The sequence below is a fragment of the Oreochromis niloticus genome, linkage group LG13, assembly GCF_001858045.2.
Source record: "Oreochromis niloticus isolate F11D_XX linkage group LG13, O_niloticus_UMD_NMBU, whole genome shotgun sequence".
Lineage (NCBI taxonomy): Eukaryota > Metazoa > Chordata > Actinopteri > Cichliformes > Cichlidae > Oreochromis > Oreochromis niloticus.
In genome coordinates this window covers 29,036,481-29,061,985 of record NC_031978.2, presented here as the reverse complement: position 1 = coordinate 29,061,985, position 25,505 = coordinate 29,036,481, and the positions used below count along the sequence as shown (strand labels likewise).

General features: G+C 39.9%; 2 protein-coding genes across 8 annotated transcripts in view; one reads left to right on the top strand and one right to left on the bottom strand.

Moving 5' to 3' along the window:
- The window catches only part of b3gat2 (beta-1,3-glucuronyltransferase 2 (glucuronosyltransferase S)), a 64,454-nt gene extending 43,094 nt beyond the window's left edge, over positions 1-21,360 (top strand). The window contains exons 3-4 of the mRNA XM_003452317.5: positions 6,150-6,298; positions 19,321-21,360. Of these exons, the coding sequence (XP_003452365.1) occupies positions 6,150-6,298; positions 19,321-19,407 (236 nt within the window). The 3' untranslated portion in view covers positions 19,408-21,360. The remainder of the gene's footprint in view (positions 1-6,149; positions 6,299-19,320) is intronic.
- A 401-nt stretch (positions 21,361-21,761) lies between these two features.
- LOC100701755 (stromal membrane-associated protein 1) overlaps positions 21,762-25,505 on the bottom strand; it is a 152,429-nt gene continuing 148,685 nt past the window's right edge. For all 7 annotated transcript variants that reach the window (XM_019367024.2, XM_013275809.3, XM_013275807.3 and 4 more), the window contains one exon: positions 21,762-24,913. In XM_019367024.2, coding sequence (XP_019222569.1) covers positions 24,767-24,913 — 147 coding nt within the window. In that variant the 3' untranslated portion in view covers positions 21,762-24,766. The remainder of the gene's footprint in view (positions 24,914-25,505) is intronic.

Sequence of the window (25,505 nt, the reverse complement as noted above, 5' to 3'; positions counted from 1 at the left end):
TGTTAAAGGTACCCTGTGGAGCTTTATTGTAAAGAATGAATGCTTGTTTACTCACCAGGCTGAATTTTGTGCATCCTTAAAAGGTCGGGTGATCAGCTGACAGAATCAGCGAGACCTTTTCTTCAACATGACTGGGAAACCCAGTTTTTACTTTTAAATTTTTTTGTTTACCCACTTGTGTTCTTCCTCATCACAAGATCAAGCGAAACATAAAAAATGTTCAAATACAGCAGGGTACCTAAGACAAGTCAACATTATAAGAAATATTGATCCTAGTGGCACTGAGTGCTACAGTGTGAGTGCAGCTGTACAAAAGTTTTATGAAACTGTTTGACCAGCGAGTGATGTTCAGCACTGCTACTAGAATTCTGCCTCAAGAGCTCCTGAGAAGTCAGAAAGTACAACCCCAACAGGGGAGTTGGGCCGAAGGCCTAAATTTAGACTCTTGATCCTCCAGTAAAAACAAATGTAATGTCTTTAAAAAGCTTACGTTGAGCAAAAAAATGTCTATGCATGCAAAAGAAAACAATTCTAACTTGCTTTATATGCAGGGCCCAAATACTGATGAACTACAATCAACATTTTTCTCTCTCCAAACACGCTTATATGCCCTTTGCTGATGGGCTTTACTTGCAATAGATACGCAGTCATATAGGTCAGCTGGAGTGGGTCAGGTATAAAGTGGGACAAAGTTAGCACAGAGTCTGGACAACCTCCTCTTGGGCAAAAATGGCTCAGATAAGCTGTGATCTCCAGTGGCTGGCAGCAGGTTTAGGAGATGCCTATCATGTAATAGCTCTAATATCTTATCTTCTCCACCTGAGCGCCATTTATCTCTGTGATTAGCCTGCAGTATTGCACATGGAGCAGTAATGAGCCTGACACCAACATAACCTAATAACTGTGGAGGTGTTACAGCACTTTCCTGTTTGTGCCTTTGTGTAGCTAATTTGAAAAAGGGAATTTGCCTGTGGCTTTAGACTTATAAGTCTTCTGAGTGTTAAAGTTGAGTTTTGTTTTACTTCAGATTTTTTTTAATTAGAAAATGTTACATTTCAGTTTTTCTGCTAAAATCTCGTTTTTCAGTTGTGTGTTCCACAGAGGCACCAACTTGATAAAAAGGGGTCGCCATTAACTGGACCCAGTCGTTAACCCTAACCTCGGATGGCTCCTCAATTAACTAGTGGATGTCCAAAGGTTGAACATCACAAAAAGAAAAGACTGTCAAATTTAAAAAAAATAGCTGCTTTCAGTATTTCAATTCAGTTTTATTTATATAGCGCCAAATCACAATTACAGTCGCCTCAAGGTGCTTTATATTGTAAGTTAAAGACCCTACAATAATACAGAGAGAAACTCTTTGGGTAAGCATTTGGCGACAGTGGGAAGGAAAAATGCCTTTTTAACAGGAAGGAACCTCCAGCAGAGCCAGGCTGAGGGAGAGGCAGCTATCTGGGAGCTGGATGTGGGTGAGGGGAAGGAGGCAGGAAAAAAGACCAATGATAACTAATGATTAAATGCAGAGTGGTGTGTAAACACATAGTTAAGAGGTGAGTGAAGACGAAACACTCACTGCATCATGGGAAGCCCCCAGCAGCCTAGACCTATTACAGGATTCATGGTCACCTGATCCAGCCCAAACTATAAGCTTTGTCAAAAAGAAAAGTTTGAAGCCTAATCTTAAAAGTAGAACGGGTGTCTGTCTCTCAAATTCAAACTCCCTGCTTCAACAGAAGAGGAAAGCTGAAGGCTCTGCCTTCCATTCTACTTTTATATATCCCAGCAAACACAAGTAAAGTAGTAGTCCGAGAGCAAAGTGCTCTATTGTGGTGATAAGGCACTATGAGGTTATTAAGATAAGATGGGGCTTTGATTATTGAAGACCTTGTATGTGAGAAGGATTTTAAACTTGATTCTGGATTTAAGAGGGAGCCAATAAAAAGAAGCCAATGTATAAGAAATATGCTCTCTTTATACTATATACTATATAAGTCCTGTATGGATACATTTATCTAACTGTGTACATCTGTGTGGATGTGCTTGTGACTTGATCTAAAGTACACTAAACTTACAGAGAGATAATACATACCAAACCCATTTGCATGTCTGCAGTTTCTTTCTCTGTGTGACCCACTCTGACACCAGCTTACCTCAGAGGACTGCTGTCTTGTCTACTGGCCAAGTATCACTGCGTCTGGATAACTGCAGCCTAGAATATTCTGTTCAGCTAGAGGTGGCGGATGTGAGGGGAAAATAGAGGCGAGGATGGTGAATTACCAGGGGCAAATTGCCACACTGATTGAAAAGGCGTGCCACCCACTGATGATTTGCATAAATAAATATTCAGTAATTATGTGGAGACCTTGTGCACAGAAGAAGTTTCTGCAAATATCCTCCTGTCACACATGGAACTAGAAACCTCTGTGTGAGAAATGCTTAAAACATAACTACACCCACACTCGAGCTCTTTCCTGTCCTGACAGGCGTTTAAGGATTGCTATAAATTACTTTAAACTGTACCACAGTGTTTAGATTTTTTTCATTGTGTTTTCCTTCACTTTCTGAGTCTTTTTACTTCACACTACACCTGTAAAAAGTAAAGCTATAAAATATTTACAAGGCTTCTGGCTCACCTCAGGCGTCAGCGTGAAGATCTAACATCTGAAACCTGTGAACGTCTGTTTTCTTTTCCAATTTAAAAAAAATATGCTATGTTTTGGTTTTTCTCGGAGTCAGATGAATAATTTGCCAATTTCATGTGATTACTTGTGATTTACAGCAAACTGATGACCCCCTGAAAAAAGAGTACTGGGAGTAAAATAAAACAGTGAAGTTGTGGGCTGGAAAACAGGCTCAACAAGGATAGGTCTTAACATTGTGATGTTGGCGATCAGGTGTTTTTTCTTCAGTAAGGAAACGTGGCACACGGGCATGTGGACATACAGGTGCACAAAATATGGAGAACACCCTACCTCACCCCACCCCAGTCACAGAGTCACTAAAAGCTTTATGGTATAATATTAAATGGAAATTGAAGCAGCCAGAGCCTTTCGTATGTTTTTTATGAGGATAAAACACAGACACCTGTTGTTCCCTGACGATCTCCTCCTCTCCTCCTGTCAGCGCCTCTCATCAGCACCACTTCTCTCCCTCTAGCCGTTCAGTCACAGTTCCCAGATGAGTACTGAAGCGATAATTAATGTTCAGAGAGCTCTTCTCACAATCACACACACATTTGGGAAAAGAATAAACTTTTTTTCTTTAATATAAAAAATAAATAAATAAAATAATGCAGACAAAGCGGCAATATTCTCTATAAAGAGTGAATGTGAAATGGCTGTCTGTCTGTCTGTTTGTCTGTATGTATGTCACCCTGCACTTCTTCTTTAGCTCCTCTCTCAGGCTTTGGTATTTCTCAAGCTTTCTCAAGCTTCTCTTGTTCCATCTTCCTGATGTTGCTTGGTACTTGGTATTGCTACAGCTATCTTCCTTTGCTTGTCCAGCACAACTCTGTGCAATTGGTTATCCATCAGCAGTTTGTCTGTCTGTATCTGGAAGGTCCTCAGGATCTTATCTCAGTGATCCCATTTTGACCTTGGAACTTCTAGACCATACTCAGCACGGATGTTCTGGCAGCCACTTGGTTATGGCATTCCATGTGTGCCCTGTCTGCTGGCATCAGTCTGGCTTCTTTATTTAGCTCCAACAGATCTTCTGCTTGTTTATTTCATTTTGGAGATACTGCGTCTGTGATAGGTAGCTGAGTTTGGGAGAGGCTATTTGGCTCAGCAGTGAGGGGACATAGCGAGGGGTGAACTGTGCATTTAAAAGTTCAACAGTATTCTGGAGCAAGTCTATGCAAACTTAACTCAGTTAAAAGCAAAAATAGACTTGAGTTAATACTAAAACTGGGGCAGGAATGGTGCTCTGATCACTATAGTTCTATAGATACAGAATAGGTATGACATATTCAAGTGGCTGAGGACACGTATAGTTAGATCTATACATTAACAGTGATAGAATCTTTGTAAATTTTACCTCTGTACATCACCACAGTGGATTTTAATTACACAGTCTTTCAGCATCAAATGAAGGGGTTAATGAAAATTACGATGAACTGTTTAGAAATTACAGACATTTCCCCTATTTTTAGAATTTCAAATTCTAACATGTTAAATATAATTTTTAAGACTTGAATGAAAATCCTTTGTGGTCCATGACTGCCTCTAGTCAAAAACCCATGGACATCATCAACTGCTGAGTTTCCTCTGTTGAGATGCCCTGCCAGGCCTTTACTGCAGGCGCCTTCAGCTGCTGCTTGTTTGTGGGTCTCTCTGCCTTCAGTTTTGCACCTTGCTGTAAACCCTTATTGCTGAAGGCATCTCTTGATTGTGGATGATGGTACACCTACTTCGTTGAGAGTATTCTTTACCTGGTTAGATGTTAAGCACTGAGGTACTGTTGCTATCTTGCAGTTTGTAAATGTGTTTCGTTCTCTCCAGTGTCCAGTTAGGAGCAAATGTCAGTGTGTTATACATCCTTAGTTCATCTTCATGGAATAAATGAGCTAGGAAGTGGCAGTGGACAGGCAGTCATGCCATTAATGTCTCTCTAACTTGTATGTTCATAGTACAAGTTAGAGAATTTTAAAACAGGCTCCTATTTTCATGTCCGCATGTGTAAGTAAACAACTTTAGCTTAGTCACTCTGTCTTCTTTTGCTGTTTCTGTCTACTGACTCAAAGATAGAAGGATTTTGTTTTTAACCAGCACAGTAGAGACAGCTTTAGGCTCCACAGTGGCATCGTAAAGGGAAACAACATCGAAGACAGGAAGTAGTACAACTCATTCGTCTTCTGTGGAAAATTGAGAAAACATTTGACAGAAGCGACACACAGCTTAGAAAATTAGATTTAAAATGAGACCATACTACTTGCATTAGAGTATAGGATTTCATCTGCGAATTAATATTCAGTATTTACAGCACTCACAACAACAGAGTGCTTTGCCTGTGTTATGTGTAGAAACAGCCAGTCCACTCCTTTGGACCAGACCCAATCACTGAATTAAACTGTAGCACAGAGGTCAGTTTTGGTCCTGTGTTTTTGCCCATTTAATACATAACCATAGACATTCCAAGCTTACTATTAGACTTATTAGGTCAAGATTAAATGAAGGCGTAAATATCTTATGTCATTGTCTAGTGATGTACCTAGCCCTGCACACGAGGACAAACTCCTGCATTAAAATGAAATACTGAGCTGAGGGCCAAATACCAGCGTTCTGTAACTTTAGCGCGGATCTGTTTTACAGTCAGCAAATGTGGTTTTTCAAAATAAAAATCCACAGAGGCCACAGCCATGAATTCCAAGAGAATCAGTTATTAAAAACGCAACAGTACCTAATGTGGCAGTAACGAGAGCTGACAGACTAACTGCAGATGACACTTTCTTCTGACAGTGGAAGCTCAGCGTGGTGCAGGCAAAAATTATGCAAAACAGACTCATCACGTGTGACCTTCAGACCTGTGGCTACAGGGTCAACAACACATCAGATGTGTGAATGACGTGTTCTCCACACACATGTTGCACAAGGTTAACTGCAGCAGCTGCAGGGATTAGCTTTCCTGTTTAGTTTGTCACGTTTGATTTGAGTCTAAAATAAAAATTTGTGGAGTTATGGAAAAGATTATATAAAACTAGTCTCACAATGTGAATTACTTCCCAACCTTCAAATGTATTTCTGGCTGTAAGGCAGCTAATACCTTTTTTCCCCCCGCTGCTGTAATTACATGGAGTCACACAGCCAGTTTCTCCCCACAGTACCAAGTTTTTCTAATCAGATTGATTAAATCTGGTTTCAAGCCAAGCATTAATCCCTGCTTCTGCTCCAGCACGCTGGCATCCAAAGCATTCTTCCCTCTGACATTCACTTATTTTCCTTCTCATCTACAGTACAATTATCACCAGAGAATGCAGACCCCTGTGGTAAATGAATTTCATATCAGCCATATCACAGTCATTAGATGCACTAATCAACTTGGTCATTTTCTGCTGTGATTATAACAGCCTCGTAATGTCCCTTTTATCCATGCTGGCTAGCATCTTCACCCCTTCACCTTAGTCTTCTCTTCTTCCTCCTGTGCCTCAGGTTTTGCAGTGAATCTCCAGGTGATCCTGACGAACCCACGGGCGCAGTTCAAACGGCGAGGCTCCCAGCCGGGGATGCAGGAATCCGACTTCCTCAAGCAGATCACCAAGGTCACCGACTTGGAGCCCAAGGCGAACAACTGCACACGGGTCAGTAACCGGGCATGTCTGTGTCTATTGCAACAAAATGAAAACAATTTCATTAAGATGAGATGATGTGACAGAATTTAACACTTTCTACTTGGACCTGAAACATCCAGTAAAAACATGTTCAAATATGCTGAAGAGGACTTTCCTAGAAATGGAAAATTTCCTTTATACTCAAATTTAAAGCAAAGATGTTCTTTTTAAGGCTAATGATTGTCCCATTAGACTTTTGACCAGAACTCAACAACTGTAAACATGTTGAAGTTGGCGACTGCAGTGAGTTTTATAATACACACACAGAAACATTTTTATAAATTTTCTTCATTACTACTTTACATTTTCTTCTCACAGAATGGAGACGTTCCTATGACAGTCCAGCTGCCTGCTGCAGTACAATTGCTCACACTTTACTCACTCATCTTTACCCTTAAGGTGTATTTCTCTGGTTTTGCATAACGCCAGTGAAAGTGTATTGGGCTCCAAGCACTGCCTCCTACTCCTACTAATGTGCTGCTATATTGTGTGTGTAGACACTTACATGTAACCTGATCAGACACATTTTAAATGAAATGCAGAAAATGCAATTCAGATGAAATTTCAGTTCCATATTCAGGCATTTTTACAAAATTAGCTGTGCAGTGTAGGATGAAGCTTGGCTGATTATACATAGGTATTATATTTACTCCTGAAACCTGGCCCCTTGTGCAATTTTAAGTTAATGACCTGATGTTAGGTACTGCCTTGAAAGAACGTGCAAAAATTGAAAATGATTCATCAAATGATTATGTATTAAAGAAACTTCTTTATACAACTTCCTGGTCCCAAAAAAAGTCCATTCAGTTAGATAAGGCAGTTTAACGTAGTTACCTATTTACGCAGCTATTTTCAACCAGTTAGGTTTCAAATCCTGCCATAACCATTAGCTCACACTCACATTGTAAGTAAAATGATAACACTAAGAGAGGGAAACTGGATTTATCCACTTAAGGCCGCGAGTTTTGCTGATGTCAGTGAAGACCTCTCTTAGTTCTTCTAGTCAAGACATTAATCCTAATATTGGCCCTTATTTTTTGGCCCGTCATCTTCAAGTTCAAATTGTTCCCTGAAATATGTCTCAAAAACCAGGTGTCTAGTCTTAATCTTTACTAAACTGCTAGAATGCCGATAGACTGGACCTGATCTACAATGATCTACATTGGACCTGATCTACAATATCCAAATAATGATCCAACAGTGCTATATATTTGATATAGCTGTGGTGTGTCAGTATCTGTATCCGTTTAATTTTAACATTTATTTAATGCAGATTTCAATTTAATGGGGCCAAATAATCATTGATTGTGTGTGTTTTTAACATCCTGTGAGAGGACATTGTACTTGTTAAAGGCCAGAGAGATGCAGTTCTCATTAATGACACAAGAGGCTAAAGAAAAAAATGAAGAACTTGATGTTGCACAACTGTATCTGTATGTCTCTACACCTTGAAGATGGTGGAATCACGATCACTTTTAGGGAGCCCACTGGCTGTTTTCTCTTTCCATCCTAAGTAAATAATTAAAAAAAAATGTTTTGTTTGTTTTTCTTACATGCACACAGCCTCAAGGTCACTGAGCAAACTTGGATTTTAACTCACACAATGCATTACATTCTTCTCCACTAAAGATGGAAAGCAATGGAAAGTCCAAACATTAAGCAGTTGTGCACATTTTGTGAAACTGAATGACAGGCCAAAATGTCAGGAGCAAATAATGGTATAGCTCAATATGCAGTTTGTAAATAGGCCACATTTAGGCCAGAGTGATGAGACTGCAGTGACCTGCACACTGGAGGTGAATGACACAGACTAGTGCTTAATAAAAGCCCAATTTATCAGTTTTAATCTAGCATGTGCACATTTGTGTGTCTGGGGCACAACTACAGCCATAATAATAGTGACCATCACAGCAGTAACCATGGGGTATCCCCCCTCCCCCTCTGCTATTGACAGCATGAGTCATGCTTTAAGCTAGTGGCACAGTCTAAACTTAGACACACACAGCCTGAATTGAATAGAAAGCGCGTTATAGCGCTATCAATTCTAGTTGTGTGCTTAGACAGCTTAGATCGATGCAGCTCATCTCAAATCGCCACAGCCCCTGTTGGCACCCGGTTTTATGAAGCCACTCATCCTCTTGACAACCATCACAGAGGCGCCTTAAAGGACTTTTTGTGACAAATGGATCCTATTATGTTTTTACCTTTCAAGGAACACATGAGCTTGAGCTCAACGTGCGATGCCTACAGCTGTTCCAAAAAATACCAAGTCTGCCAGTGGCATTTACATGCTCTCTTTGTTTTGTTTTTTGGGTTCTTTTCTTATTAATGCCTCAGAGTGAGATTGACTTTTCAGCTCTAGACCAGTCAGCAGTGACCAGTGGATATCCATCACACCAGTGTTTGTTGTTGTTGTTTTTTCAATGGATGAATTTGAGGATCAGTGGAAGAAATCCTCAGATTCAAGAGTTATTTATTTGCAACAACTTCTATAGCTCTATCAATTTTACTCAAGTTTATTGATCATTTTTTTCTGAGAAATACATCCTGGTAATGCCCTCTGGGACCTTTCATCAGTACCCAATACATCAACAGCTACTGGCTGTTCTGTAAAATTGGGTTGGGGTGTTTATGGTTTCCCAGAGAAAGGGTTTTAAAAGATTCTGGTGACCCTGTGATCTTTGTCCTCTTGACACCTTCAGGTTTAAATTGATTTCTTAAATGTATCGAGTTGTCTATTCTTTTTCTTTACTAAATTCCTAAAATGATTAATTAGACATTTGCTGAACTCCATCACATTTTCAGTGAGTATTACCTTGTGAAGCTTCGTTGTTTTAAAATGTTTCTTTTAGTTGCATCGTGAGGACATCATTGCTGTTGCCAGATTTTATTTTATTTTTTTGTCAACAGTGGAGCCTCAAAAGGATCCACAGCGTGGCCCAACAAACATAATTAGTTTCAAATTCTGCTGCTGTTGAAGCTGCAGACAGTGAGGCTGTTGCAGAAAATGAAAGAGGGGAGTAAAACTAAGCAATCTGATGGAAAACATGTTGTAATTATCACTGACTTAATAATGTGTTACTTACCTTTACATTCGCTATAAAACTTTTTTAAGTTCAATGACTATATTAGAGTTATTAACTTAATATTGATGTTGTACTACATAAGTGTTGCATTTACCTAAAAAATGCTGGATAAAAATAAACAAAACAAAGAAACAAAATTAAAAACATCTCTAACGTGTGTTTGTACAAGCTCAACTTAGTTTATTCAGAAAATGGGACAAAAACCACAGAGGGGTCTGTAACTTTTGTGGGCGGGGACGAGGGGTGGAAAAACAATACCAATGTAGCAATCCTCCAATAAGTTACCATTTCACTACGTCTGTGGTGGTGCTTTATCTTTTCCAGTTACACAGGTATCACGCTGTATCGCTGATAGGGATGGGAATTGATAAGAATTTAGCGATTCTGATTCCATTATTGATATCAGTTATCGATTCGATTCCTTATTGATTCTCAGTTGTCATTGGGTTCTCATTGTAGAATTCAAAGCTGACAGCACAAGATGAAAAGCAGCACAAAAAAGCGACAACCAGAGCGATTCTTCTTTATAAACGTGAACAGGTAGAAATAGAGGCTGCAGCCTCAGGGTCTGGCTGCTGGGGTCGGCATCCACTCAGCGTTCACCCTGGGGTCTTGGCTAGCTTAGCATTAGCCTGGTATCTTGACAGATGCTTGCAAAGATGTGAAGTTGTGTTTGCAGCATAATCCGGTTGTTTCTGTCCTGGATGCAGTTTTCCACTTTACCATTTATCTCGTCCTTTTGTGCAGTAAAAATAAATGCCCATATCCATCCTCTAGACCAGGGCTGGGTAACTCCAGGCCTCAAGGGCCAGTGTCTTGCCGGCTTTAGATGTCGCACTGGGTCAACACACCTGAATCACACCTCAATCTTCAAGACATATTGAGGAGGTAATTTAGCCATTTAAATCAGCTGTGTTGGATCAAGGACACATCTAAAACCTGCAGGACACCGACACTCAAGGCCTGGAGTTCCCCCACCCCTGACCTAGACTGTAGCTATTTTCCTCCTCTGATACGTTTACTGAAATCAGCTGATTATAGTTTGAGTGCAGGATCGAAAGGCAGGCAGACTAACAATTCCAAGGAATTGACTGCTGGAAACCAATCTACGACAACCGGTTCTCAGTTCCCATCCCTAATCACTGATGACTGCCTTGCAGTGTATCAAGTATCTCATAATATCGACATTGTTGTTATCATTATTATTATTATTATTAATAAAAAAAACTTTATTATTGTGGGTAACATATTGTGTTTCTATTGGATCCCAGGTTACTCGGGATGAATAATCCCACTGCTAGAGGAAATATTCACACTCAGGTTAAAATTTTTAACCTGCAGTTAAGCGTAAAAGCACATAATTTTGAGAAAACTTTTGTAAATTACTTTTTACAGGAGGCATTTACGTCGACTGTTGCATTACTTTTAAAAATGACTAACGTGAATTTCACAGGGTAAACATAAAGGCTTGACGTAAGAAGACTGTTGGAGAGAGAGATACTGATGCACCGATATGTGGACTGGCTATCGGTCCGATACCGACTCAAATATAAATAAATAAATAATCAATCAATCTGATATTATGACAATAGGATGATGTAGTCAACTGATTTCTATTTTCACATTATCTGATTAGTTTAAATAACAGTTTTCTTTGGTAATTACGCCACACATTAGCATTAGCACACAGGTGTTAGTGAGCGTACATGGAGGAAATCACAGCACAGGCGTCTCAGTATTTTAGAGTTTCACACCAGCGATGTTAACATCTCTTCATGAATGTTGAAATAGTTTTTGATTTGATGGCAAACTTTGGTCACGAGTGTTACACAACTAAAGCTCAGATGATGATGATGCCTCCCTGTTGGCTTTCCTCTCACCCACTCTCACTCTCATTATGTTTGGTAGAACTCTTGTTGGTAGGCTGTTAGTGCACTTTACTCTATTAATATTATTTCAATTCACCATTACAGCTTGTTACACACAACAGTGCCCAGAATTTACTGCTACAACACCGATGATGGTACAACTCAAAGACTTGTTTACCAGTGGAGTACTTTAACTTCATTTTCTTTAAGGCTTGCATTCAAGTACTTTTTATTTTCAGAGAAAAATACCAGAAGCTGCTGTTTTATCCAAAATAAGCAAATACAGAATTTAATCATTGTGGTTCAGGATATGTGTGTGCAGGTCACAGTGTTGGGTCCAAGTCCCTGCTGGGTTATGGGTAAATGTTTCCTGCAGGGAATAGGATAAAGACCCCCTGGAGCTGCTGGATCATCATTTACTGCTGGCTGCGGCTGCTGCAGACAGCTCTGTGTTGAAACTATCATCATCATTATCAACCCCATTACACTAATGGAGGCGCCCTGCTGCTGATATTAATACAGGTTATTAGCAGCCTGTGACATCATCAGTCATCAGCCAGCGCAGCCCAGAAAGGACGATGTGGTATCAGCATTTATCACGTCAGTGTTACAATAGCAAAGGGATGTGACATCATCACTCATAAAGTCACTTATGTGAGGCTAAAACGCGAAACATCGCTCAGGCAGTGCAGAACTCACACACTGTCACATCTGTCATATAGCCACATCAGTAAAACATGACAAGACAACAACAAAGACTGTACAAGCTAAATCATGTTTAGTTTAAGTATATAAATAATATCTAGTGCTAAAAATCAAAAAGTAAAAGGTAAAAACTTACCAGATAATACAGTTTCTATTCAAAAGTAATTGTAAACATGCAGTTTGACTTTTTTTTTTTTTTCAAAACTAGACTGACATAAATCTTGGCATAAACTTTTTACACTGCTACCTCTTAAAAAGTTGAATATTAAGCACAAAGGTATAATATAAAGAAAAATGTTGCCTTTTTTTAGCTTGAGGTGAAACTGTGGAATCAGCAAATGCCAAAAGGTCTTATGGAATAAAATTCCAAGTCATAACAATCAGTTACACAGTAGCTACACTACTCTACACTATTGAGTAGTGTAGCTTTTAATTTTGCTTCAGGTTTGGTCATGATTTTTATCAGGATCTGTCACTTTCTGACACAAATTAAGTTCCTGTTCTGCTCATTAGATTCTACTACAGCAACTTTGCATGATTCTGAAAGGCCCGTCTCTCTTTAGGTTTCGTTTAATTGGCTACTCCTTGTAAATAGAGGTTTAAACAGCAGCTAGCTGTTTTTTGCCTTTTAGAGTTACATGTGGCGTAAAAGGTAAAAATATAGCAGGAATGACCTGTTGGCTTCGCACAAATACTGGAGACAATTAGCTTGGCTCTGTAGCAAGTTTGACAAATGTATCTACCTGCACCTGAAATCTCACGGATACATAGAGCCACAGCGAGTGTCAACATTAAGTAGCAGAGGGGGCTGTTAATCAGTTTCAGCTGCTTTGGTGTATTAGCGGGGTGACAACCCCAAAACAGGAATGGTTTTACACTTGGAGACATTTGTGTTTTCCTTATTGGGTTTGCACATGTCTCAGGGGGGACTTTGGCCACCTCTCTTTACAAAAAACGAAATCCTTTAGGCTTCTTGGCTGCTGTGTGGCAACTCGAAGCTTCAGCTTTTCCACAGATAAACTCTGAAATTACTCAGACTGTAAATGGTAACTGTCAGTGTCTTGGTGTTTTAAAATTCAGTTTGGCTTTGTGAGGAAGTAATGCATCTGAGTGAGAAGCACTCCCTATTTCAGGGTCTGTTTTTAGTATGAACTGTAATCACTTTGGGTCTACACCTTGTTCTTGGTTTTATTGGTTAAGACTGGTCTGAACTGGTTTATTGTTATTAATATTACTGCAAGATATGAATACCTTTACCAGCAGACACACCCTAACTCCAGCTCTGGGCACTTTGAGTATCTGGGATCAGACCACAGAACCTGAACGTCGACCTTGACAATGTAGGCCAGAAACACTCATCTGACGGCTGGGTCAGTATCTGGAGACGACTGTCAGGAGCTGTAATGTAGTTAGAGCGAGAGAGTAATGGCAACAGACAGCAGTGACAGGACAAGAAAGGAGGGGGAATGGCGGGAACAGATGGAGACAGATGATAGCACAGGAGGGAAAGGAGCTCGAGGAGAGAGAAAGGATGAGGAGGGTAAAAGCCTATGCAGAGAAAAGAGGATACATAGATTGATTGAGGAAGATTTAAAAAAAAAAAAAAGAAGACAGAATGACAGGGGACCCAGGGAGGTCTGCTGCCATGGGGTGAAAGACTGCACTGCTGTCTATTTCATTAGAAATTGCTCTCAGCTTTCTGCCAAACTCAATTTTAGTGGCATTAATGTGGCTAAACACATCTCTGACCACTTCTTGGTCTGGTTTTTGGTGACACAATCCTTAAAGCATCTTGAGTGCATTTACAAATTAGGAATGCATTTTTCCTTTCTGTTCCAGTGAGAGATATTTCGGATTCAATTGAATGTAAGAACAGAGCCTGGAGAAGCTTTTAGACACTGGAAGCAGCAAGTGACAAAAGGTCTTAATAAATAAAATCCCAAGCCATGACAATCAGGTAAATTCTCTCCAAAGATTTGGAATCACTGCTAAGAAGATTTGATTTCAGCTTAAATGAAGTTCAAACCATTAGACGAAACCGATGCTGCTCATTTCCATCTTCACATATTTTATTCTTTTTTTGTTTTTGCATGATTCTTAAAAGCAGCTGAATCAAGCTGTTTTAGCTGCTTTCCATCTCTCTTTTAGCCAGGGCTCTTCTTATTGGACGTTTAAACAGCAGGTACGTGGGGCTTTATGCATGAGATGACCGCATTAGCGATATCCCCCGTCGCTGACATCATACAGAGCTAAAAGTGCAAAAAACATGTCAAAAACTGAGCCTTTAGAGCAGCCTGAAGCCTGAGTTCTTTGTCTGGCTCTGAGTTATGTTTACATAGGCTGACACGATTATTTGAAATTTTTTGGCCATTTTGGCCAGCAGTCTGTATATTGCAGAAAAGAGAGAAGTAAAACATAATTTCAGATTCATTTGAATACACTCCATGTTGCAAAGTTCCAAATTGAGTTGCAAAACTGACATGCTTCTTTTTATTCATAGTGACTTTTATAAAAAGCATCCTTACTTTAATCCATCTGCAGTATGTTGTTGAATCCAAAATGAGTTCTCACTTTTTCCTTGCAGTGCCATGATTATCTTTTCAATCTGACTCTACTTCACTCTAGTGCTTCCTTCCTTGAGTAGACTTTTGTCACAGGGAGTCTGAAGGAAATTTAAAATCATTGTTAGCAGAAGTGACCCAGTAAAAAAAATAATAACACCTAAATTGGTCTGATCCATATCAGGTAAATCAAAGCTATGTCCTTTCTGTACACTAGGTTCTGAAATACTGTTTTGTTCGAAACCACTGACATCACAGAGGTATCTAAAAGTGTCATTGGTTGCTGGAACCCTTTTTCTTAAAAATATGTGTCACTGTTGGATACCAAGACCAAAAGCTCCTGTTTGAAGGAGCAATAATTAGCACATAAGACATTAGGAGAGATGGCACTTAAAGAAATGTGTGTTTATTTAACTCATCCACCTGGATGTTGGATTTAGGGGCTTGGCCACTTTGATAGAAGTCTGAATAGAGGCAGCTCACATCCACTAAATAGTCATCGAAATGGACCTTTCCCCTGTGTTGGTGCCTTTTGTGGTATGAGCAATCCAAGAAGTTTGAAATTCCAGTGCATTATTAGTCCATTACTTAGCAATCCTCTCTGTGGAGCAGTTCTTTTTAAGGACCAGAGTGTAGGGCCCAGTGCTGATTGGAAGACACACAAAGTGCTAACTCTTAATTCATGTAAATGGGAGAAACAGTAAGCCAGCCATCTGGCTCGCCATGCTGGCCCTCGCCTTGGGAGAAGACATATTGTCACTCATCTAAGTGGATATAACTTTCCTTTCTGACTTTCAGAACTTCATTACCTGGAAGATTGAGCATGCATCAAGACAAAAATAAGCCAGGGAATTTAAAAGCCTGAAAATCACTTGGAATATGAAACTAAAACGTTGTAGGGGATACACAGCACATGTGGATGATGCAACAGTGAATGAAGGAATGACTATTTATACACAAACTGAAAGGGAATTGAATGCAGGGGGTAAATGAGATGCACCTGTACAGGACATGACACAGAAATAAAAAAGAAGTGAGGTTAAAAAAACAAAAATAAAACAAACACAGAGTGAGATAGAGGATCCCTCCTCAATGACACCAATCTATAAATTCAAGAAACTGGGAAACACCAAAATATTGAATTTATTCCTTGAAAAGCACAAAGCAAACAGAAACCAGAGGCTCAATAAGGAAACAGCACCGGAATAGAATAATGAGGAGATAAAAAGTGTAATTCAAAGTCTAAGTAAAAGAAAACAAAACCTAAGCAGAAACTGAAACTGGAATATATTTACTTTGAAATGAAAACAAGACACACTGAAATAAAGATGAGCACAGGCAGAAAACACTAAGGCATTAAAACAACAGATTCAAATCCATTACTGTCCATCAATAACCAAAGCTAGAACCTAAATTTCACATCATTTCAGTTTTATTTATATTTTTATTTTTATTTATAGCATCAAATCACAACAACAGTTGCCTCGAGGCCCTTTTTAGAGTGAACTAAGGTAAAGACTCTACAATAATACAGAGAAAACCCCACCAATCGGTCAACACACACGAGACAGCACTTGGTGCCAGTGGGAAGAAAAAACCTCCTTTTAATAGGAAAAAAACCTACAGCACAACCAGGCTCAGCGAGGCGCAGCCATATGAAGTAACTGGTTCAGGGCGAGAGGAGGAAGACAGGACAAAAGAGAGCCAGAGATGAATAATAACTAATGATTAAATGGAAAGTGATGTATAAACACATACAGAGTGAAAAGAAGTGAGTGAAGAAGAATGGTAAAACGGTAAATGGCGCCTTACTAGTCCCTAGTGACCCCAAAGCGCTTTACACATTCAGTCATCCACGACGACAACGACAAGACTGTCGGAACCAGGGCTTGACCTGGCAACCTTCCGATTACAAGACGAACTGCCAACTCTTGAGCCACGATCGCCCCAGAAGAAGCACACAATGCATCATGGGAAGCCTCCAGCAGCCCAGGCTCCCTGCAAGGCTAACAACAAGAACCAAAAACTCTAAAATGACACAAAAGGATACAAACTAGAATCAAACCACAGCCCAATACTAATAAAAACGAAGAGCTCAAGAAAAAAGACACAACAAATAAACCTGAATTCCAAAACTGGAAGAGCAATCTAAAACACAACGTTAAAGGACAAATGTGAGGAGCTAAAAACAAACATCAAGCTCAGTAAAACATAACTGAATAGATTTAAAGAGTTATTGGAAAATTCAAAAGGCTAAAGACAATCAGGTTTGTGTGTCTGTGTGATGCACTTGTGCACTTTATTTATGCAGCATGCTACTTAAGCATTATAAGTTAGCATCCAACTTTTAATCAAACTCCAACTAACATGATGGCATCCAAACACTACTGTTAAATCCAAAATCAATCGGTAACATCACAGTTGCCACATGCTCCAATTGTGATCTGAAGAGCTCTGACAGGAAAAAAGCCAAAAACATAATAGGTCCCCTTTAAGGTAAAAGTTCTGCTATATAAGTTCCTCTTGCTGATGGGTAGAAACAGGCCTTCCCCCTCCATATGCTATTAAGGGGAAAAAAAAGCACAGGGCTCTCTAACCTAAAAAAGCTTTTTTTGTCTCCTAGTTGCCTGAGGGTGGAAACGAAAGCTAGTGCAGGAAATAGGACTGAGGTAAAACCAGCAGTAAGGCCATGGGAGAGAAAGTGGACTTGATGAATGAGGAAAACAGAGAGCAAACTGGGGGGAAGAGAAAAGTGTACGGGGAACAGGGAGCGCACTCTGGCTGCATAATTGGCGCGCACACACACAGATACCATTTTCCCCACAGCTCTGGAGCAGCACTTTAGTGGCTGCTACATTAGCCTCGTTAGATATGCAAAGCGGGCCAATTAGCAACTCAGTGTGCAGGAAGTGACACGTTTCACCTGAGGAAGCGCAAAAACAACGTCAGTGTCCACAGCCAGCAATAAATCATGCTTCTGTGAGTCACTGTGTGTGCAGTTTCGGACACACTTGAATTATGGGCTCATTAGTTATAAACTCCCTCCCCCCAAAAACTCACTTGAAACTATATAGAATGGAATTTGTTCTCCTCTCCAGAAAAATATCAATCTTTGCATCCATTGTACTGTTTTCTCACCAATATATTACTGTGAAATTGACTGAAAACACAAGACAAACAGCTGCAGTGAGGTGCGTGCTGCTTTTGATTCAATCCATTTCGAGGTGTCAGACTGTTTCCTGCGAGTGGAATCCCTCCCGGCGCACCGGCACCATCAAATCCAACAGCAGGAGGATACAATGCTATCTCTGCTGCAGAGAACACAGACTTGTTTTTCACTCCACAGGCATTTCATATGCAGATCATCGAGGACTGAAGGCTCAAAATGCATCTGCATGAGTGGAAACACAACTGCACACTAGATTTAGACCAGTATGTTGGTTTCATACTGACACCAAGAAGCCACTGAGTAGAAATCACCACTGATCTGTGTCAGTAAATATTGCCCCTCAAATTTTTGTATTAAAATCATAATAGTTTATACTTTCATAGAACAATAAATGGTCAGTGATTTATGCAGTTAAAATGACAAACCTTCCTTCTCAGTAAAGATCAAAGCACCATGCTGCATGCATGTTAACTTAAGCTCTGTTTTTTCCAACACCTAACCACCTTTTAGTTTTCTGGGAGGAGAAAGGGTGGAGTTCCAGGGTATCACACAAGGCTTTCAATTTGTGCCAAGTAACTGATTAATAACAATTTCTGTCACTAAATCTAGATAATTCAATCAGATATGCTTCAAAGACCATCAACTGCACGAATACAGAGGAAACGGACACTCCGCCAACTCCAAGCTAGCACACAGCTACAACCCCCTGTGTGGACACACCTGTCAGTCAAAGCAGCTCCACCCCTAACTTTAAGTCTCATCAGTATCCGAAACCCCAAACGGTTTTGTGTGCAAGGCTGTAAACATGGGAGCCCACAGGGATTGACTCACTTTTCATTTCAGTCCCAAGTGGCCATTAGAGGAACTGCAAAGGTTACACTGTGTCGCCTGCCGCTTAACACTCGACTTTAACAAGGCTGCACATCAGAGTGTTTCAGATGGTCTGAACAAATGACCAGTACAATTTTTTTAGTTGGACGGCCTATTAAGTTTACAAATACATGTTTCGAATCGAGTCCAAGTTAGGTTCTGTGAAGGCTTGTTTTGGAAACATAAGAAAGCTTGTAAGAAAATGAACAGTGAGACACATTATCAGACCACCATTGTGCAGCTATACAGGAGGAGAGAGGAGGGACAGAGCCCCCGAGTAGAGTCGTTCCCACTGTCATACACTTATGACAGATTTAACCCACTATTATTAGTTGACAATAGTGGACCGTTATCAAACAAAGAGTGAAACAGTATCAGTATCATCTGCTGGTTCTTTATTTTTTTTTATATGTGTAATGTAACGATACATTAAATGTATAGTTATTATGTTTGTTCTGATAGACTTGTTTTCCTGGTGATGTTGCATTTCTATATCTCAACAATAAAATGAGTTTAATGTACCCTGATGTTTACTGTAAAACCAATCCCCCACCCCCATATTTTTTATATCTGTTTGATGGTTTGCTGTTGTATTCCTTTTTTTTGTTGTTGTTGTTGCATGAAACCATCAACGGGAGTATGTTTCACACAACTGCCTTTTCTTCTTTTTTTTTTAGTGCATTATGCTTTCTTTGCCAGCAGATTTTCTGATTCTTCCTCTACTCTTTTTCAGGTGCTGGTTTGGCACACTCGCACAGAGAAACCACATCTCGCAAACGAGCCCAAACATCGAAAGGACACCGTCGTCATCGAGGTGTGATCGGGGCTGCCCGTCATCTCTTGGCTGAGACTACCAGCAGCACTCTGCTTTCCTCTGCCTTTCGGGTTAATACAATCTGCTGGTGATGGACAGAGTCTCTGAGGAGCTGCATGATTCAAGACTCCTTGCTGTCTTTCAAACATTGCTCTGTGAGAACTGGAAAGCACCAAATACCTTTTACAAACTGGAACGACCTGGACTGTTCATTTCCTCACATCCACAGCCTGCTGATGTAAAAAGTAAATGTTACTAGAAATGTAACATATCATGTTGCTGAACTGAAAAGTGTGAGATGCATCAAATCATTGATATGTTGTTTTTAATTAACAATTCTGTGTCCTAATTGAAACCATGACCTTGTGATAGAATTGCTAAAGAAGAAAAGGCTTGTGTGCAGGATGTTTGGTAGCTGCCTGTATTGTATGATAGAGGCATACTGTTAAAATTTCCTAGTGTTAAAGGAATGTTTAACATTTTTGTAGGGATGCACTGATACCACCACCAGTATTGTTTACCCGTTTGATACTGTGTTCATGTAGCTACTCCAATAATAGGAGTTGGCTCTCCCACTAGTTTGTGAAGTCCTGTTCCCAAAACTTTGAGTTCGGTGTTATGACTGTCATCAGCTTTTTGAAACCAGACATCACGAGCACAGCTGTGAAACTTAAGGACACTACATGTTTATAGGGTAGCTGCTTTTCAGTCACAAAGTAAGCCCACCCTAAAGCATATTCTACTTTATTGTTCTTCTGGACACTTATTGGGACTAAAATTTGCAAAATAAGAATTGTGTTGTGTTCATTAGGATTTAAAATGTGTGATTGAGGTCATAAACTCATCAAGAACGTGGCTGCTGACTAAGGCCTTTCTAGGCTGCCACAGGGTGAGACGAAGTGGACACCCTTGGTAGTCTGTTGAAGGCTCAATTAAAAACAGCAACAGAGGCAGCAAGACAACATTCCCAGTCACTGCCCAAAGTCTGCAAATCCAAATGATATTAGATGACCTTAAAAGGAACATCAGCAGCCAGTTTCAGAACATTTAGCCTTAGTTTCACCACTTCATAAGGCCACTTCCAGACATTCTTCTGTTTAACTGCAGTGGACTAAAGACAGTTTAACATCAGTGGGTGTGATTAACAGTAGTTTGATGATACGGAGCCATCTGAGCATTCATGTTACAGGAAACATTTATTTGAATTCTGTAATTCAGTATCTCTGTTCTTGGTATTGGGAAGTACCGCAATGTAAGTTTGATTAAAAAAAAAAAAAAAGGTATTTCTGGATCCCTACATTTTTGGAAACATGATTGTTTACTGGTACCAGTTTCACCACCGTGCTGAAAACTGGTATCAGAAGGCTTTTAACATAAAATTAGCTTAGCGTAAACAGGAAGGTAAAATAGAATTATTTAAAAAAATAAACCCAGTAATGACTCTAAACACCTCCACACATCCTGTGTTAAATTTTTGCTCATTGTTAGCTAAACAGAGCAGAACCGGCTATCCTGATCCTTTAAGGAATCTCACTAATATCTTGCTAGCGTTCTAACAAGATTACAGTCTTTGCTATAAAATGCAACATAACCCACTACAATTTAATTTTTAAAAAATTCTAGATATAATGTAGCAACTAGCTTCAAATGTGTTTGTAGAGGCATCTTTGAACTTTAATTAGGGTCAGGCAATTAGCTTTCTTTCTCTGGTAGTTTTTATGCTAAGCTAGGCTCCAACTCTGTAATTAATAAAACATTTTTTCTCACCTCACTCGTGGAAACTGAAGAAAGTGTATTTCCTAAATTGCTGGAACATTACTATTCAAAGTTTTAGCTCAGATTTCACAATAATGTCTTCAGTTCGACTGCTGGCTGTGAAATGCCAATCAGATCCTGTCAGGAACAGCCGCCTCTGGTCTTCTTTGTTTAAATTAAATCACATGAATGTCTCAAAGTTAATGCTGTACAAGTTGATTGATGCCTAAATGCTATTTAATAATTATAATGAGCTGATCATATAAACCTAATGAAGTGACAACATGCGTTTTCTATTCCGTGTATATGAGGAACGTAATGAAGTTTGGAAGTGGCCCACATCAAGTAACAACACTCCTGACAAGCAGCCATCAATAATGTAGCATCTGTGAGCTGACAACAAAGGAAACCCATCTGTCAGCAGAGAAGGGAAAAGAAATCGAGTAGCTGGTATATAAGCGGTACAACACAGACGGCCACTTTCACGGTTCTAATGTGCAAGAGCTCTTTTCCTGACAGCAGTATTGTCCTGAGCACTGAAGTTTAGAGGGGACTGTATGTACAGTTGTGTTTGATGTACACACAAGAAATAAAAATAAGCCTTATTAGCCAGGATTCAACAGCTTTTATTTCAAACGACTCACTTGTAAAACAGGCATCAGAAAAAAAGGAGAAAAGTAAAAGATCTGAAAAAGATAAAACCATACTTTTAGAGTCATTAAATAAAGATGATCACAGAAAATTTCCTGTATATTTACAGTTTTAATGCATAAAACACATATTTTTCTCTGTACTAGGCACCAGAAAATGTAAACACACTGGAAATAAACCTGGATGACATTAAGTTATTAAGAATATGTTGTTATACACGTTCTCCCACAGAGTGCTACAGTTATTGCATGGCAGAGGGACCCTGTACAGACATGAATCTCTGCATCGGCATTCGGCAGTGTGATCTGTGTGTAGGTGTGTTTTGCTTGTGTGTTCTTAGGAGAACTGAAGAGTAATGATGATGTAATGATGAACCCATCCAGGATTTTCATACAGGTCCACTTTAATCTTCCACTGTTCAGTCCCATTCCCGCTACCAGTCTAGCCCTCTGACTGGTCATCCAGGTTTATTTGCTGCAGACTAACTGTGCTTTTCTTGTACTACACACAACAAAACATCACACGGCGGATGGCGGAACATACGGTTACAGCATCATACATGGAAGGACAAGCATTTTGGGTGTCACACAGGTCCAGAATTTCAAATAAAAAGGCAGATTTCCAACTCAGTAGTTGGGACCAAACTGCCAGTTCTTCTATTTTTTTACCACTTAACAAAAATCTGAGACGCAGAATCACAATCAACCACTGATACAGTACCTGCTCTGCTATTTAAAGTTTAGTTGAGACATACTGCTGTGATCCCAGGATTCCAGTGGTGATTTAATTTCCCTCAAGGCGCATGGGAGACGGTGCACACTTCAACAACAAGGAATATTTTAACTGGGTTGGAGCCCAGTCTGCACTAAACTTAACTCATTTGGTTTTGAAACACTTCAAAACATCACAGCAAGGCTACCAAAGGCACCCAGGGGACTGCGGGACCGCCCAGCAATTACTGAGACTTAAAGGGAATGTTTGACATTTGAAGGTTTGTGTTGTTTTTTTAATGCAGCCATCAACTTGATAAACATGGACAAGTTTACCTTCGGTTGACAAAGTATACTGGGTAATGAGATGTGTGTGTATGCACGTACGTGTGTTTGGGTGTATAAATACATATAACGATAAAAGACGTCAAACAAAGCCTCAGCTTTGTTAAACATTAGCTCCTGTAAATAACTACGCTAACTGTGCTAATGGCTTCTGTTTGTTAAAGAGATGTATGTTCATGGTATTCAAGATGAAAGAGTGCAGTTATTGCAGTGTGTCCCTGTTATGTCGCTAGATAACTAAGCAGATGAGTCGGTGACCAGTTCCAGAAAAATCTTTTAGCTAGCACCTGTAGGTTAAGAATTGCCCTAGCGCTATGTAGCAACTAGATGAACGGAAAGATTTGAAACAGTTTTAAAAAGTCAAAAATAAAAATAAAAACTGAAAACTAATCTAATCAACACACATTGATGTTTGTCTGACATATAAGCGGATATGTAATAAGGATAAGCTAAGGGTCGAGTAACTCTGGCATCTTAATTGTGAATCAATTGCCGAGCAGCTAACAGCATACAATAACGCAAAGTCTAGAAATCGGGAAATCTGTGATAATATATTTACATTTACAGTGTGAATTGTTTGAATTGTGATATATTAGAGATTTTGCTTAACTTAAGAGAGACTTCAGTTTGCTTGTTTGTTTGGTTTTTTTTGGATCATTATGAACAGTGCCAGATTAGCATATCTGCATATCGTCTGCTAAATTAAGCTAACTGCATCTTAGCTTCAAGCTTTACAGCAAACATTAAGGTTCTTCTTTTTTTTTTTCAAGAAAATATGTACTTATATATTTAAATCTGTGTATGTGTGGGGAAAACAGTAGTTTAAGATTATATGTCAGCAAGTCCAAGCATAACATATTTTATTTCTCCAACTTTAAAATATTATTATATAATTATATAATACTTTATAATAAAAGTATTACTATCAAAACAAAAACCATAAAATAGAAAAGAAAATGGAACAATTTAATTGTTTATTTAAAAAAAAAAAAGTCTACTATAAACCCAGAAATTTATTATGAACCTTGGGCAAGTGGTTTCCCTACAACTGAAAACCACTGGTGTATGTAATCAGTACACTGTCTGCTGTGGGAATAAGCTGAACCCACAGAGACTGTAACAAGACAGCTTGACTTCACACGTTTCAAAGGGAAAATGGCTGAACTATTTGATCATTAGTGCAAAAACAAAAGTAACACCTACTGTATTAGCAGGTCACCGAGACCTCATTTCAGCAGAGGCTAAAAAAACCTTGAACCAAAGTTTTTCTGAGCTGAAGCATTGACCTCTCGCCTCTGAAAAAAACCAGGAGATTCACATTTTTTTTTTCACATAAATACAGTACTGCTTGGATGATTATCTGCTACGAGGCTGTGCTTGCCCTAAAGGAGCAGGGAGGGAAGGAAGAGGGACCATTACAATATACAGTGTAGAGAGAAGGGAGAGGACAGGTAGCATAGACCAACCACAAGACAGCCATATCTACTGCAGATACTGAGAGACTACTCACTAACTATCCAGTTCGGTAATGATATCATCTTAGTATTACAGACACTTGGAGTTTTTGCTCCAGCAGCTTTGTTACATCTCTTTTGTTTTCTTTGTCTTTTTCCGACAACAACAAAAAGGAAATCAGAAAAGAAGAGGAAGATAACTATAGACGCAACATAGCGGTTGCCAGGTTTTTTTTTTGCTTTGCTTTTTACTGCTTCAATCCATTGTGATGTCATCTTGGCCCTCTAAAGGAACTGCGGAGAAGGTGTGTTGGGGCACACGGACTGTCCTTGCTGTATATAATCAGAGCTGTAAGGACATGGATTGGTTGGAAAATATGGCTGTTTTCTTGCCATGTTGCTGCCCTCCACTCCCCACCCCACCACCTCATCCTCTGGACTCCATCCTCGTCACTTCCACAGCTGAGTGCTGAGGGTCTGGCCTGAAGCTGGCGATGGAACTGCGGGCCAACCGGCCCCAGGGGCGCCTGATTGGCTGGAAGCAGCTGGCGCAGGCCCTCCACCACTCAGAGCCATGCCTGACATCTGCTGGGTCATCTGAGATAGAAAACAGAGGAGAAAAGTTACTGTTTGAGTTCATCAGAGCAAACACAGAGTTATTCTGTCATTTCAGAGTCTGGAGGTGGGTGTTGGGGTTTCTCCATCCTTTAGCTCCACTTCCTGGCTTATTTCCAACCCTCTTTAACTTCCCCACTGTTCCTAAATGCTCCCTGCCCTCTCTCCTCTCTTTTCACAATCCCTCACCCTCTTCCACATCCCTGACTCACTCCCCTTCACCCCCTTCTTCCCTCCATTCGGTCTTATCTATTATGAATGTGCTTTGGTGCAGCGCTGCTCGCTTATCTGGTCATCAGAGAGCTGAGAGTGAGCGTGTGTGTAGGTACTGTGTGTGTGTGTGAAGTAATGCATGTGTGTCAGCTAACCAAGCACTCATCAGCTCACCGTTCCATCTCCTGCACAAAATGCACATGCGCGCACACACACACACACAAACACTTTCATGCACTGCACAGCTGCGTTAGTGCGGACTACTGACTTCCATACACAGGGGTGAGGACACTTTGGTCATCACATTTTAGACAGAACTTCAAAGGGAGCTTTGAGGGTTCAGACTTTCAGTCAGCTTCAT